Source organism: Astyanax mexicanus, chromosome 16 (genome assembly GCF_023375975.1).
Source record: "Astyanax mexicanus isolate ESR-SI-001 chromosome 16, AstMex3_surface, whole genome shotgun sequence".
Taxonomy (NCBI): domain Eukaryota; kingdom Metazoa; phylum Chordata; class Actinopteri; order Characiformes; family Acestrorhamphidae; genus Astyanax; species Astyanax mexicanus.
Window position 1 is genome coordinate 15,587,252 of NC_064423.1, and position 16,391 is coordinate 15,603,642.

At 37.9% G+C, this 16,391-nt stretch overlaps 1 protein-coding gene across 3 annotated transcripts in view; it reads left to right on the forward strand.

The window, feature by feature from the left end:
• Positions 1–16,391, forward strand: part of patj (PATJ crumbs cell polarity complex component) — a 210,094-nt gene that overhangs the window by 61,335 nt on the left and 132,368 nt on the right. For all 3 annotated transcript variants that reach the window (XM_022669623.2, XM_049465996.1, XM_049465995.1), the window contains exons 22-28: positions 6,726–7,046; positions 7,132–7,219; positions 8,973–9,072; positions 13,524–13,604; positions 13,734–13,805; positions 13,934–14,111; positions 15,216–15,326. In XM_022669623.2, the coding sequence (XP_022525344.2) occupies positions 6,726–7,046; positions 7,132–7,219; positions 8,973–9,072; positions 13,524–13,604; positions 13,734–13,805; positions 13,934–14,111; positions 15,216–15,326 (951 nt within the window). The remainder of the gene's footprint in view (positions 1–6,725; positions 7,047–7,131; positions 7,220–8,972; positions 9,073–13,523; positions 13,605–13,733; positions 13,806–13,933; positions 14,112–15,215; positions 15,327–16,391) is intronic.

A 16,391-nucleotide genomic window follows, 5' to 3' on the forward strand; every position in this document is an offset into this window, starting at 1 on the left:
GCTCCGACCACTTTTTAAACCCTGCATCCAGACAATTTGGTGTAAACGTCTTCATATGTCCAATATTTGTTAAAGATGATATTGTCTTGGGTAGGCCAAATAGCGTTTGTATTTTTTTCCATATCTTTAGGGTTATTGCTGTCCATTCTCCCATCTCTTTTACAGAAGTATCCATAAATGGCAGATTTTTTAGGGGTTCCGGGCACAAGCATTTTTCAAAATTAAGCCATCGTGTCCATGTGCTATTCTTAATCCACATTATTAAAGGTTTTATCTGTGCAGCCCAGAAATAATATCTCAAGTTAGGAAGTTTTAGACCACCATCTGACTTAGACAGTTGTAACATTTTAAGCCTAATTCTTGGGCGCTTTCTCTGCCATATGAATTGGGAGATCAGTTTATCCCAATAATCAAATGAGGACTTTGGAATTTCAATAGGCAGCATCTGAAATAAATAAAGTAGTCTGGGCAATATGTTCATACGTATACTTTCAATACGACCTAGCAAAGAGAGAGGAAGTGTAGACCATCGATTCAGGTCATTTTTAATTCTCCGGGTTATTTTCTTATAATTGGCATCATATAAATTTTGCGTGGACATAGGGATATATATACCTAGATACTTAATACCCTCTGTAGGCCATTTAAATCCACTTTGGAGTTTTACACTTTGTGGTATTCTACCATTAATGTCCATTGCTTCTGTTTTTTCCACGTTAATTTTGTATCCTGAATAATATCCATACTGCAGAATAAGACTTTTTAAATTTGGTATTGTTGTAGTTGGTTCTGTCAAATAAAGTAGTACGTCATCCGCATATAGAGATAGTTTATGCTCTTCTGTATTTATTGTTATTCCCTTAATATTATTGCTATCTCTGACAAGCTGTGCCAGTGGCTCAATACTAATAGCGAACAGAAGGGGCGAGAGAGGACAGCCTTGTCTGCATCCACGCTCCAGTGTAAATTTATCTGACCTGTATCCATTAACTTTGACAGCAGCCTGTGGATCCGAGTAGAGTGTTTGTATCCAATTTGTAAAATTAGTGCCGAAATTAAAACGCTTTAAAGTTTGGAATAGATATTGCCACGATACTCTATCAAAAGCCTTTTGGGCATCTAATGATAAAATTATTGCTTCTTCTCCTAGATTTTTTTGGTGGGACATTATATTGAGTAGTCGTCTAATATTATCTCCATAGTATCTTCCAGTAATAAAACCAGTCTGATCTGGGTGGATAATTTTGGGAATTATTTTACTGACCCGTCTGGCCAAGATTCCTGTCAAGATGCGCAAATCTGCATTTAATAACGATATTGGCCTATAGGACTGGCATTCAGTAGGATCTTTGCCCTCTTTATGTATTACCACTATTGTTGCTTCCTTCCAGGAAGGGGCCATTGTCTTTAACTCTAGCGACTGATGATATGCCTTTAATAATAAGGGGGATAAGATATCTTTAAAAGTTTTATAAAACTCATTAATAAATCCATCAGGCCCAGGGCTTTTGTTATTTTTTAGAGCAGAATTTGCTTCCTTGATTTCCCATTCCTCTATTGGTTCATCCAATTCCTCAGCCATTGAGTCTGTTAATTCTGTCAGTTCTATGTCTTTTAAAAATGTTTCGATTTGCATATCATCAGAGCAAGTTTCCAAATTTTTGTAAAGAGATTCATAAAACTCTGCAAAGCACTCTGCAAGCTTTGTGTGGAATCCAGAGTTACTAGATTTTATTTTTTGTACTATATTAGATGATTGCTGTTTTTTTAATGTAAATGCCAATAATTTACTTGCTCTGTTACCATATTCATAGTATCGCTGATTAGTAAATCTTAAATTTCCCTCAATCCTCTCTGATAATAGACTATTAAGTTCTCTGTGTGCATTTTACAGGGCCAGTTGTTCAAAAAATGTAATCCGGATCAAAATTATCCAGATTTGGTAATCACATTTTTTGCTATCCAGGATCAGGTGATCTGTCTTACTTTTAAGCCAGTTTTTCAAAGCAATATTGGATTGGATCAACCTGATCCAGAAACACAGTTTTCAGGATTAGCTAATCTGGATTACCAGCTATTTAAAAAACAGATAGAAGAACCAACAAACGGGGATTGATGACTCCTTTTCTTGCAGTAACAAGATACTGCTTATTGCAAAACAATACGAGCAATTGAGCGTTTAAATGGAGTTCTGCAGAGACGCTTTGCATGACTTAACTATTTGCGAGTCGAACCACAGGGAGCATGCAACATAACACTTGCATGTATTGTCCTGCCCAATGTTGCTACCAGACGCAATGTCCCTCTCTGTGATGTTTATGATGCACCTGAGCCTGTTGAAGAACCAGAACAAACTCTGGTGTTCTTTGCAATTGTTCGAAATAATTTTTGACAGCTTCATATCTGATGAATGTTTCTTTGACATTAATATACAGTGATGAATGACAGTGACGTAGATGAAAAAAAATCAATTTATTATTTTTGTTTGTTATTGAAATCTTTTGAGGGGTTTATTTAATGGGGTCAAGATTGTTTTTATTTTTACGTTACTATAGAAAAAGGCTTAATTGGTAGCCAATGTCTACTCTATCACTGTAACAGTTAAACAGGTCAAGTGCAAAACAGAAATAAAAGTATATACACTAAATTGTACAAATGTATTTTTTTTTTTACTTTAAAACTTTGATTTTAAAGTTTTACCACATTTTCTTCATGAAATCCACTTTGAAATCCTACCCCTTGTTGGGATCAGGGTAATCCTGTTTTTTAGGATCAAAGTTATCCAAATCCTACTGAAAAGTTTTGAACAACAGAAACTGAAGGTTTGATCCATTTACAAACTAGGATTGGATTACGTGATCTGATCCGATTTCAGAATGCTTCTTTTCCTTTTGAACAACCCATTTTTCAGATTTGATCCAATCCGATAACCAAAATCCGATCAGATTTCCTTTGAACAACTGGCCCTAAGAGTTTTAATGAGATCAGGATAAGCATTTCGTTTATGATGTTTCTCCAATTCCCTTGTTTTTTCCTCTAAGTCCTGCTGCTTGGCACTCATATTTCGTTTCTTAGCAGAAGTATATGAAATAATACGGCCCCTTATGTATGCCTTAGCACAGTCCCACAGTATAAGAGGTGATGTTCCTGGTGTGTTATTAGTATTTAGGTAGAAATTAAGCTCTGCAGTAATGAAAGTGGTAAACTCCTTATCATTGAGCAGAGAAGCATTAAGTCTCCACTGTTTAGAGGTTGGTATTTGGCCTAGATCCCAATTAAGTGCCATGGGTGAATGATCAGAAATAGTAATAGGTAATATTTCTATGTCCACTACTCTATGCAATTCTACTTTTGGGGTGAAGAAATAATCAATTCTGGAATAGGATGAATGTCTACAAGAGTAGTATGTAAAGTCTCTATTTCGTGGATATTTACTTCTCCACACATCCACAAGACCTAATTCAAGAGATTGATGTCTAAGCATTTTACTCATTTTTTGAAGATGACCTTCCGATTTGGGTTGTTTATCCATATGCTGTGACATAACACAATTTAGATCCCCTCCCATCATTAAAAGCCCAGAGCTATACTTTATCACATTGCTGAAAATTACCTTAATAAATTCAGGATCATCCTCATTTGGTGCATATACATTCATAAGAGATATTTCGGTGCCATCAATCCATCCATTTATCAAAATATATCGCCCCTCTGTATCTTTATGTATTGATGATAGTGTAAAATTAACTTGCCTATGAATTAGAATAGATACACCCCTTTTTCTTCCCGACTTATGTGATGAATAATATACTTTGTCTGCCCAGGATTTTTTAAGCTTATCATGTTCACTATCAGATAGGTGAGTTTCCTGTAAAAATGCTATTTGGCAGTTTGCTTGTTTTAACTGATTTAGAATTTTCTTCCTTTTTATAGGACTATGAAGACCTTTAACATTATAGGTTATAATTTTAATTGAGTCCATTAACTATTGCTTACAGTCTGTACTTGATGGGAATATATAACTGTTAGTATGGTTTTGTAGCTGAACTTATGCATGGGAGGATAAAATAAAAAGAAAGAAAAGAAAAAAGGGGAGTGAATCATACAAAGTCTGCTCAACATGAATATACTGTATACTCTTGGCTTCAACTTAAGTACTTGGATAAAGGAATTATATGTTAACCTTATTGTCCTTATTATTAACGCAGGATCCTGGGGGAACATTAGGATCAGCAAAACTATAACAAGAAAACAGTGTAAGCCTGACCTCACGGTCACACTGAACAAGAGGTTGGGACCTAGTCCCGGGCCGCAAAAGTAACACGCGGCAAAGAATACAGTCTATATATTATTTGACTGTATTGGTGTGTGCTAAGATACAAAGATTCAGCACTATTCAGGTCTCCACAGAACCTTCGCATTTTTAAACAAATAGACCCAATGGCATATAGCAGTAAACACTGCTCAGAAAATATATCCAGTTGTTAATGTATAAGGCTTTATGCGTCCAATTACAAGGTTAGGAAAATAATATAAGTACGATAAAATGAAAGGATGGCGCATAGTATTAAGCTTACCCACAGTTGAAAATAGCGTCCATAAATATAAACGTACGTGCACAAGATTTAAAAGTCATGCCCACAGCTGGAATACAACAATACATTCCAGGTGGAATAATTATACGTCAGGGTTTCTGTGCATATATGTTTATTCCTACCGAAACCGGCAAAAATAGTAAAATGTTACTTTTCCGTCTCAGGGATGATGTTCTTCTGCACATATTCCAAGGCTTCTGTAGCATCCAGGAATTCCTTTTCCTCATTTCTGTATGTAATGCGGAGTCTGGCGGGAAAGAGGAGACCGTAGCGGATCCCCTGCTTTCCCCGCAGCATCTTCCTCACGCTGGTAAATGAAGCCCTGGCTTTGGCGACGGTGGCAGTGTAGTCGGGGTATATCGCTATATGTTTCCCGTTGTAACTGAGAGGGGCTTGGTCCCTCGCTCTCCTCAGGATCTCTGCAGCGTCTCCATCATAGTGTAGTTTGGCGATGATAACCCGCGGTCGGCCCCCTGGTTTCCACTGGGTTAAACTGCGATGTGACCGGTCCACTTTTACGTCTCGGTCTATCTGCAGCGCTTCTTTAAGAAGTTTGGAGACGGCCGCGGGAGAGCTTGACTCCGGTTGTTCATCCACGCCGACTATCCGAATATTGCCCCTTCTCATCCTGCCCTCCAAATCTTCATTCTTTTCTTTGAGCTTTTCAACTTGACTCTGAAGGCAGGTTACCGCAGTTTGTAGCGAGGCTACCTCGTCCGACCATGTGGATAGCCCTCCCGCCATATCCGTAAAGTCCATCTTCATGCGATCCACTTCAGAACGGATTGCGGCCGCGCTACTGCTGATTTCCAATCTCACAGCTTGTAGCTCACTTTTCAGAGAGTTAAAATCCTCAGCAAATGCTCGCTTTAGTTCTTCTTTTATTATCTTAGAGATATCTTCTCTCAAAGAGGATAGGATATCAGACTTGATCGCTTCGGCCATCATACCTGTGGCTTCAGTTTCAGTCTGTGAGGCCGAGGCTGGGCTTGAACTACCTTGAGTGCTGCGCGTCGCAGGAGGTGTAGGCCTCGACGGAGTGTAGCTGTATTTCCGAAGTTTTGCCGCCATTCATGTGAATTTTTCACCCTAAATCAAGTCTTGGACGCCTTAATGTTGTTTTAACTGGATATTAGGTCAGTTTTAATGTTGGTAAAGCCATTAAAATTCGAAGTTCTGCAGGAGCACCAAAACATGCGTCTCGCTCTATATCCTGCTCACTAGCGCCCCCTTTGTCTCTCTTTCTAAACATGTTTCTCTCTCCTACAGACTTTTTTCTCTCTCTGTCTTACAGGTGCATCTTAGAAAAAATAGAATATCATTGAAAAGTTACATTATTTCAGGTATTCAGTTCAAAATGTGAAACTCATAAATATATAGATGTATTACACACTGAGTGATCTATTTTAAGTGTTTATATATTTTATTACTGTTGATGATTATGGCTTACAGCCAATCAAATCCCAAGAATCCAAAAATAAGTATTGTGTGTAGTCTTTTCGATCAAGGCCAAGATAAATGAAAGAGTACAAGTCTATAATTGGGTAACATTTTAGGAAGCTTTTTCTTTTTTTAGTACATGAGGTGCGTTTAGTTGCTTTCCTTAAGTATTTTTTACTGCTTAACATTTGGTTATTCATTTCACATAAAGCTGCTTACTCAATAGTTTCTCTTCCTCTCCCTCTTCCTCTCCTACAGCTTTTACAGTACAGCGTTGATAATTATCATATAGTTTATATTGATTGTAATTATGGAGCGAGTTGAGTTAGTTATTTTGCTACTCACAGAGAAGACTTTCTACTACATTTTGTGTCATTATTCTAAATATTTGTTTGTATTCAGCAACAAGAGCATTGTATTTATCCCTACAATGTGATTCATTATATGGTTCCAAACAAAAAATCGTGCTTATCTGCTTCAAAGAGTCAAATTCCATAAGCAGTACTTCTTTTCTCCTGGGATTGGACAAGCTGTCTGTGTGCATTTGCACATCTGCGTCAGTGGGTGCAATAGGTGCAGCTTAAAGTAGCAGAATCCATTAAAATAATTAGAATAATTAGTGTCCACAAACATTTTTTGAAAACTTCCATCTAAAATGAAGCTGAAACACTGAATCATTCATCTCAACAGGGCTTTGGGGATGGCTCAATCCTTCCAGAAGACCTTGATGAGTATCCTGAGCTGATTCTGGACAACATGCCGCGCTATGCCTCGCCTCTAATCACCACAGATCTCCTGCCAGGCGAGGAGAGAGAGATGGCTGTGGACGATGACCTGGAACAGCAGGAGGATGAGGAGGAGGTTGAGAAAGAGGAGGAGGAGGAGGAGGACGAGAGGAAGCTCCACAGCTTAGAAAGTGAGAGGGGGAGGTCTTTGCCATACACAAGGTTTGAGTCTCTGTCCATGGAAGAGTCACCTGTGTCAAATCCCTACAGTATCTTTACTCAGGAGGTGAGTCAATAACTGCTTTAGCTTTACAGCTTAAGAAGTGTTGAACTGTAATGTTTAAATGTCTTGTTTTTTATGGATTGTGTAGAATGAGGATGATGAGACTCCTGTCCAGGAAGAAGAGAACTTTAGACCAGAACTGGAGTCAAGCACAAGGATCTCACAGCATTTAAACAGTGAGTATTCCTATCTGTTTCATTAGAAAAACACAGATAGGGGACTGTGTGAAGATCTGACAGAGTTACTTGTCTGTTCGCATTGACCATTCTAGCCAGATTTGCTATTTGAAGTACTTGAACAGCAGTAAGTAAATTGATAACGAGGTGTTTCCTCAGGGAAAAGCTCAGGAACGTCCACACCTGTATGAGTTGCTAGGTGTTATCTATCTTGTTATCTTGAGTACACGTGAACACTGGCCAACGTGTTCATGGCAATGCAATGTGAACTGATTGAAAGTTGGAGTGAGACCTGATTGTTGGTTCCAGATGGAGAAGGAAATTCCATCTATAAAGTTGTACAAGCATTTAACATCTCTCAATCCACAGTGTCCCGTGTGTATCTGTTTGTAGGACTAAATCACAGAAGCCATTACCACCCACGGTGGACAGCACAGTAGGTGGTAATGCTTGTGACCAGTGGCATCTGCTTTAAATTGGCTGGGGCAACAAAGCAGCCCCAGACCATCACACTACACTACCACCACCATGTTTAACTTTCAGTGTGGTTCTCTTTTTCTGAAATGATATGTTAGTTTTATGCCAGATGTAACGGGACACACACACACACCTTACTGCTTTGGTCAGCAGTGGGTTTTTGCCTTGAAACTCTCTCATGAATACTATTTTTGCTATTAGTCTGATACAAATACATGTTATAGCTGTTTAAAGGAGAAAGCACCTTTAACACGAAGAATTAAAATTGAGCTGTTATATCGAAGAAATTCAGAAAATACATATTAGAGATGATTTTCTTACAGCTTATACAGTACAGTATTAATATTTTTTTTTATATAGTTCATATTGACTGTAACTAAACTACGGAACGAGTTGACTTCAGCAACAAGTGTTGTATTCATCCCCACAATGTGATACATTTTATGATTCCAACCAAAGGATTGTTCTGATCTGCTCCAAAGAGTCAAATAATAATTAATGTATGATAAAACTGATAATAGGGGATCCTTCTAATTCTGCAGGTCTTGACGGTGTTTGGTTCTTTAAAAAAATACCCTTGATTTCAGAAGAAACTAGGGGTGCAGGAAAAAAACGATTTGACTCGAACTCGAACTGTACAGCGAAGCTCAGTTACTGTCGCGTGGAGCTTTTTAACTGTACCGCAGAGCTCAGTTACTGTGCAGCGGAGCTCATACAGTCTCGCGGAGCTCACCTACTGTCACGCGGAGCTCACCTACTGCCCTGCTGTTAAAGAGCTCCGCAGGACAGTAGATGAACTCCGTGAGACAGTTAAAAAGCTCCACGCGACAGTAGGTGAGCTCCACAGGACAGTAGGTGAGTGTCTCGTGACAGTAGGTGAGTGTTGCGAAACAGCAGCAACAGGACAGGGAAAGTTTTTGCTCTTACTGCCTCTCCCTGTTAGGCTACATAGGGGCGTGTAGTGTCATGTTACGGTGTTTGTTGTTGCACTTCTAAAGTATGGAAGATAAAGAAAAAGAAATCCAACCAATTAGATAGAATCGGAAAAAAATAGAATCGTGAACCCAAGAATCGATTCTGAATCGAATTGTGGGATTCCCAAAGATTCACAGCCCTAAAAGAAACAACAACTGAATAGGTGTCCCAGGTTTTTTGCTCATATTTTGTTTGGCTTCAAGTCCTGAAAGAAGTATTAAAAACAGTGTGTGTGTGTGTGTGTGTGTGTGTGTGTGTGTGTGTGTGTGTGTGTTTTTTTTTTATTTTTTATTTTTTATAGGTGAACCGTTGAGGTCGTGGGTGGAGGCGGCAGAGAACGAGGCAGACCCGGACAACGAGAACGAAATCTCAGAGCTCACTCTGACCTACACAGACACAGAGTGAGTGATACACACACGCCTTTCCTTTTTTATCCTAAACTTGAGTAAATATTCTCATTTACAGTTTTGTACTACAGACACATTCTACAGGAGTATTGAGCTATGGAGCAGTGGAGCAGTGGTGATCATCAGTGGTGATTACCTCTCTAAAGTTTTTAGTGCTAAATGCAATCAGATCCTCACAACAATTACTCCAACAACAGCAAGACAAACTCTTTTTTTTTTTTTTTTTTTTAATTAAGTCTTTTTCGCACTATACGGTGCAAAATCCTTAAAATCCTTTCATTTTCCCAACAATCCTCAGTGTGCCACTCTGCTAGAGTACAGCGTTATACAAGAGTTTCACTAGAATTAGCGTTAGCATTAGATGCTAGCTGTGCTAAGCACTAGCTCTCTCGCCGTTCAAAGGTAAGTATTATTGACCTGCTGCTAAACTTGGCTAGCACTGCTGGAGCAGCATTAGCCTTAGCCATACTAAGCGCTAGCTCATTCGACAGGGAAAGGGGAAAGAGTATTATCGGCCTATAGTTTGCGTGTTTACTGTGTTAAAAACAGAGGTGGAAAGTAATGAATTACATTATACTCACATTACTGTAATTAAGTAGATTTTATGAGTAATTTGTAAAGTAAGTAATTTGCTTCGCTTCATTGGAAAACTCCCCGTTACTGAGTAAAAAATAAAATGCTGGGAAAAACAATTGAACCAAAACGGGACGCGATTTGTTCCGTATTTTCATAAATGTCTATTTCACATGTCTGACGCTCACATCCACACTAAACCTCTCCTCCCTCTGCTCCTCTCCTCTCTGCTGCTGCAGCAAACACCTACAGAACCATCCCCCCCAAATTATTATGTGGATTAATAATTAATTTAAAACGATTTAATCTATGATTTCTTTCTTTTTTTTTTACATCAAATAAATAAAAGTAACTATGTAACTTTTACTCAAAATACATTTTAAACTGATTACTTTTTTACTTTTACTCGAGTAGATTTTTAGATGGGTACTTTTACTTTTAATTTTGTAGAATTTTAGCAAAAGAAAAGGTACTTTTACTTAATTACATTTTTTCAGTACTTTTTCCACCTCTGGTTAAAACAAGCTACATGGGACGAACTGCTAGGTAATATATGACCCTGGATTACTGTTAATAAGCTTACTGTAAATAAAAGGAAGCGCTTTACTCACCCAAATAAACCGTTTTCAGGAGATAAATCTGTAGATTAACATTTAGTGCTCATTTAACTTTAAATGTTTTTTTTTTTTTTTTAAGAATTACAAGAATGAAAACTTGGAGACACTCCTGTTCCTTACTAGTGGCGCATAATTTGCCTTATAATCCGGTGCCTTATTTGCCTTATAATGTGGTACATTGTTGACACAGACAGAGTGAGTGATACACACCTGCGCACACCACTCCTTTATTATCAGCTCCTTTACTTTCTGAACTTTTTTCATCCTAAACTTGAGCAAATATTCTCATTTACAGTCTTTTTTCCTCTCCGCTGATTACTACCAGTGCAGATAGCAGGGGGTAAATCAGACACTGCGTACACAGACAGTAATTATAGTGTCATGTTTAGCAAACTGCACGTACCAAACCCTCCCTTTACCACCAAAATCCCTGATCAGTGTAATTAGGCCTTTAGGGTGTTTCTGTTTGTGTGTGTGTATGAGCAGATGTGTGTGTGTGTGTGTGTGTGTGTGTGTGTGTGTGTTTGTGTGTACAGATATGTGCATGCTTTTACTGTTTTCCCGAAAAGAAAAAAAAAATGTTCTTGATCTTTTAGTGTACTGATACTTTTGGTGGTATCATAGCTCCACCTGCTGGAGTAAAGGCAGTATTACAGCTTAACTCCAGCATAGATTCATTAGTAATCTGAAGCAGTTTAGATAGAACTGTTTTTTTTTTATAGATGTGTCTGAATTGAGGATGCAGGATGTAGGTAATACACAATGTTTTTATCCCTACAGTAGATAATCAGCATGCATTTATAGCTTTCAGTAAATCTGTTTTTTTTTTTTTTAGCTTTTTTTCTACCTTTTTGTTCTCCTTACAAATTAATGGTGTGTTTTATGAATATATCACATGGATATTCTTAACTGTAGCCCATCCCAACCTTGTGCAGGTCTACAGTTTTGTCCCTGGTGTTCTTAGACAGCTCTTTGGTCTTGGTAATGGTGGAGTTGGAGTGTGATGGTTTGAGTGTGCATACAGGTGTCTTTTATACAGGTAACGAGTTAAAACAGGTCAAATTAATACAAGTAATAAGTGCAGAATAGAAGACGAACTAACAGAGTGTGAAAGACAGATTTCTTGCTGGTTGATAAATGATAAAATACGTATTTCCTGCAATAAAATCTGAAATAAAATAATTAATTTTTTAGATTTTGTCTCACAATTGAAGTGTACCTACAAAAATAAATAAAAGTAAAAATAAAAGACCTCTCCATTCTTTGTAGGTGGGAAATATGTTTGATATCATTTAATATAATATAAGTTTGGTCATACCTAATTTTTTCAGATTATTAAACAAACTTGAATGTCAAAGAACATGAGTAAGCATAAAAATCACTTTTTATATAATAATTATAATTATTAAGGAAAAACAATTCAAACCAATCTGCCCCCAATAAATGACATGAACAACATGAAGCGGCTTCAAGATCTCAAAAAGCAGCACATTATGCCCCAATTAGAAGAAATCCAAATCTGATAAGTAAACAAAATCATTGACAGTCATCTTTCAGTCCAGAAAAGGTTACAAAGTCATTTCTAAAGCTTTGGGACTCCATCGGACCACAGAGAAAGCCAAAAGAACCTAAATTATTCCAAAAGGGCATGGGCAACTCATCCAAGAGGTCAAATATATATATATATATATATATATATATATATATATATATATATATATATATATATATATATATATATAATATATATATAGGGCATTCGTATGCAGTAGGATCTAATAATGCAGGAAAATGAAGCCTGATCAGAGTGTCTACTGCTATTATGCGTCACCAGCATCACATCAAATTTCAGAGACAGTACAGGGGGATAAAGGTCATTGTTGGAGTGGGCTGCACACTAAAAGGATTGGAACTGAAGTGGGAGGCAGTTGAGGCCCTGCCAGCTGCTTCTGTACTAGTATGTATGATTGTGAATTAAGAGGTGATGTGTGTGTGTGTGTGTGTGTGTGTACAGCAGGGTTGGGTTTCTTCTGCATCCACAGCTGTTTAAGAAGCTGGATTGAGAGGAAGGAGTAATTCAGTGGTTCTCGTCCTCGTCAGGGCTAATTAATAAATTACACTGTTTTCATCTCCAGATGGAATTGATTGCTTTATATTGTGTTCAGACTGATTTATTCATTTCCATTACACTCATTTAGAGTCTCAGATTGGCAGAGGGCATCTGAAACTGCATCACTGTGCTTTCAGATGACTGGAAATAAAATAATAAATATTACACACATAATCTTCTTTTTCTTATATTTATTCTATTCCTCATCACATTTCTTATTATCAGCTTCATCCTTCGTCTCCTGCTTCTTCACCATATTGTTCTTTTCTTTCTTCCTCTCCTCATTCTGCCTCTTTTCCTTCTCTTCATTCTTTGCCTCCTTCTTTTTTTTAATTCAGCTTCTTCTGCTCCTCCGTCTTCTCCTTCTGCTTATTTTCCTTCTTCACCTTTCCCTCCACCTTTTTCTTTTCCTCATTCTTCTTTCTTGCTCTTTCTTATTCTTCTCCTCTCACTTCTCTTCCTTTTTTCTCCTCTTTTTTTTTGTTTTTCTTTATTCCTGTTCCTCCTTTTCCTTCTCCTATTTCTCCTCATCTGCCCACTTTCTTATCTCCCTCTTTTCTGTTCCTCCTTTCTTCTTCTTCTTCTTCTTCTTCTTCTTCTTCTTCTTCTTCTTCTTCCTTTTTCCTTGTCATTCTTCTCCTTCTTTTCCTCCACTTTCTTGTCTTCCTTTTTTCTGTTCCTCTTCTTCTTCTTCTTCTTCTTCCTTTTTCCTTGTCGTTCTTCTCCTTCTTTTCCTCCACTTTCTTATCTCCCTCTTTTCTGTTCTTCTTTTTCTTCTTCTTCTTCTTCTTCCTTTTTCCTTGTCATTCTTCTCCTCCTTTTCCTCCACTTTCTTATCTCCCTCTTCTTCTCCCTCTTCTTCCTCTTCTTCTTCTTTTGTTCCTGTTTCTTGTCATTATTCTCCTTCTTTTTCTCCTCTTTATCTCCCTCCTCCTTCTTTCCTCCTTCCCCTTCTCCTTCTTCTTCTTTTTCACTTTATTATATTCCTCCCTTTTTCCTGTTTCTCCTTGTCATTCTTCTTTTTTTACTCCACTTTATCACCCTTCTTCTTCTTCTTCTTCTTCTTCTTCTTCTTCTAGCTGTCTGATAGTAGGATGGCAGTCACTTAGATCTGATGTTGTTTTCTTCATCTTTTTGCTCCACAGGTCTGCACTGCGTTCGTCTTCAGGGCGGAGGAAGAGGAGGAGTCAGGGTGCCTCCATGAATCCACTGAGAGATGGACAAAGGTAGGAGCAAAATGGGGTTTTGGGTCCCATTCAGTAGAAGATAAGCAGAACAAATCTGGACTTTTCTGGGTGAATTTAGTTTCACTGCTCATGTTCTGTATGTTGTCTCTGTCCGTTCATTCTGTTCAGTGATCTGCCTGAGAGAGAGGATGGAGAAGGAGAGGAAACCCCTATCTTCAGTCACTGGGGACCCCCACGCAGGCATGTGTCCTCTAATTTACTCAATCAGTTTATTTATTTAAACTCAGTGAGGATATCCCTCACTGTTATAAAACAAGTAGAAGTTATTTTATGTAATTGAAAAAGAAATGTGTGTGTGCGGTCTGTAGAGTGGAGGTGTGGCTGGACCCTGGGGAGTCTCTGGGGATCAGTATTGTCGGGGGGCGGACAGTTATAAAGCGCCTGAAGAACGGAGAGGAGTTGAAGGGCATCTTCATCAAACAGGTGCTGCCAGACAGCCCTGCAGGACGCACACGTGCTCTGAAGACTGGAGACAAGATCCTACAGGTGGGGAAGACATCAATACACACACACACACCCTACCCATCTGCTGTGCTGTATACTGGTCTAAAGAGCTTTAGTCTAGTCTGGTCTGGTTTGTCTAGAGTCTGTTTTTTGCTCAAAGGGTGTCTAGATGTTTTTTTTGCAGAAATAATGAATGTTAGCTAAAACTTGTGTTCTTTGCTTTTTTTGACCACTTTATAAAGAATAGGCCAATAGAAAAATTTACAAAAAGCCATGTTTCTTGCATTTATTTTTACCTTTATTTAATTGCAGACAGTATGAACCCAAGAAAGGTATAGTTTTTGTCTGGTCAGCTTCATTTGATACGTCTGATATACTGGCCTCTGAACAGTAAAAGAGCTAGCGCTGCGGTTAGCGGGTAATGCTAAAACTGCTGGAGAACTAAACTGAAACTCCTGTATAACTCTGCACTTTAGCTGAGTGACTTTACTGCTTCTTACTTACTGACTGATAAAATTCATGCATAAGGAGCACCGGATTATAAGGTGCAATGACGATTTTTTTTTTTGAAAAATTAAATTGAAAGAGTTTTAAGTGCACCTTATAGAAATACTGTACTCATATTAAATATAACATTAATAAAATACAGATTTTTTAATCTAATTTCTGATGATTTTTGGGAAAATTAAAGGATTTAATTGCACCTTATAATGAGAAAAATACTGTACTCATTTTCTTTCTCATTTCTGATGATTTTTGGGAAAATTAAAGGATTTAATGCACCTTATAGTGAGAAAATACAGTACTAATTTTTTATCTCATTTTTGATTATTTTTGGGACAATTAAAGGATGTACGTGCACCTTATAGTGAGAAAATACGGTACTCATTTTTTAAATCTAATTTCTAGCCCTAAACTGCTCAGTTCCAACTCTTTTTGGAATGTGTTGCAGCCCTGAAGTGCAGGAATGGATTTTAACAGAACGGAATATTAACAAATGAAATGATTTGAAGTTAATCAGACAAACCATAAAATATCTTGGGTTCATATTATATATTTTGTTTTGCTAATGATCAAAATCAATAAACATGTAAACACCCAATATAAAAATGCTGTGAATGATGTGATTTTTCTTCCTCTCTCCAGGTGTCAGGAGTGGACCTGCAGAACGCCAACCATGAGGAGGCAGTGCAGGCCATTAAAACAGCTACCAGCCCGGTGGTGTTCACCGTGCAGAGCCTTTCCTCCACTCCTCGGGTACGGATCACCAGAGTGCTTCCATAAATTACCCACTTAGCCCTCTCTCTCATCTTTCTGTCACTGCCAGGTCCGAGTCTCAGATCACTGCCCTCGTTTATGATGATGCGAGTGAAACAGTGCCCTCACTATTTCCTGAAAGAGCCTCGCTGTGTGAACTGAATTCACCTGAACCTGAACCTGAAAACCGTGTTCTTGAGACAGTAGTTCATTTTAAACTAAAGTGTCCTTATGATGAGATGTATAGTGTGCACTAAAGAGTCGAAACATTGTGACCTTTGGCCTTTGGTGTGCTACTAAAACTGTGTGCTGTTTAAACCAACAAAGTCATAGACTGTATAAGATCTCTGAAGGTGCCCTGTGGAATCTGGCATTAAGACTAATGGTAGAATAAGATCCTGCAGCGATTTCTGATGGATTGAGAGGTGGGGCCCCTATGGATTGCACCTGTTTAAACACCTGCAGATTTAAAGAGCCAGCTAGCACTTAGAGCTCTTCATCATGTTCCTCAAACTGTTCCTGAACAGTTTTCTTGTGTGTACAAGGAAGAAAGATATAGACAAAGCCAGTGCTGCAGAACATTTCAGTGACATGAAGGACTGTATGCAACATGTTCAAATATGTTTGGAACCTGTTGTAATGATAACATTCAGATATTTTAAGTTGCACAAAGTTTAATAAGGCGAAATTATAAAGATTGTCTGTGGACTATCCACTATAGGTCATATTTTTGCAATTAATAGACGAGCCATCAACCTTGCAGTTTGATTTAGGGGGTGTCAGTTAGGGGTGGGTGATATGGTCCTAAAATAATATCACAATATTTCAAGGTATTTTCACGATAACGATACTCTTGGCAATATGACAAAAACTGATTAAAAAATAATAATAATTTCAAGAATACACTACTGCAGAAAAATATATGTTATTTCGTTACTCCATATGATATGATGTGGCACACCATTAACTGAGATATATTAAAAAAAAAAACATTTTATCTGATTTGTAACAGAATCCAGAATGTCATGATACGAATAATGCACTCCAAATATCTCCATATATCCA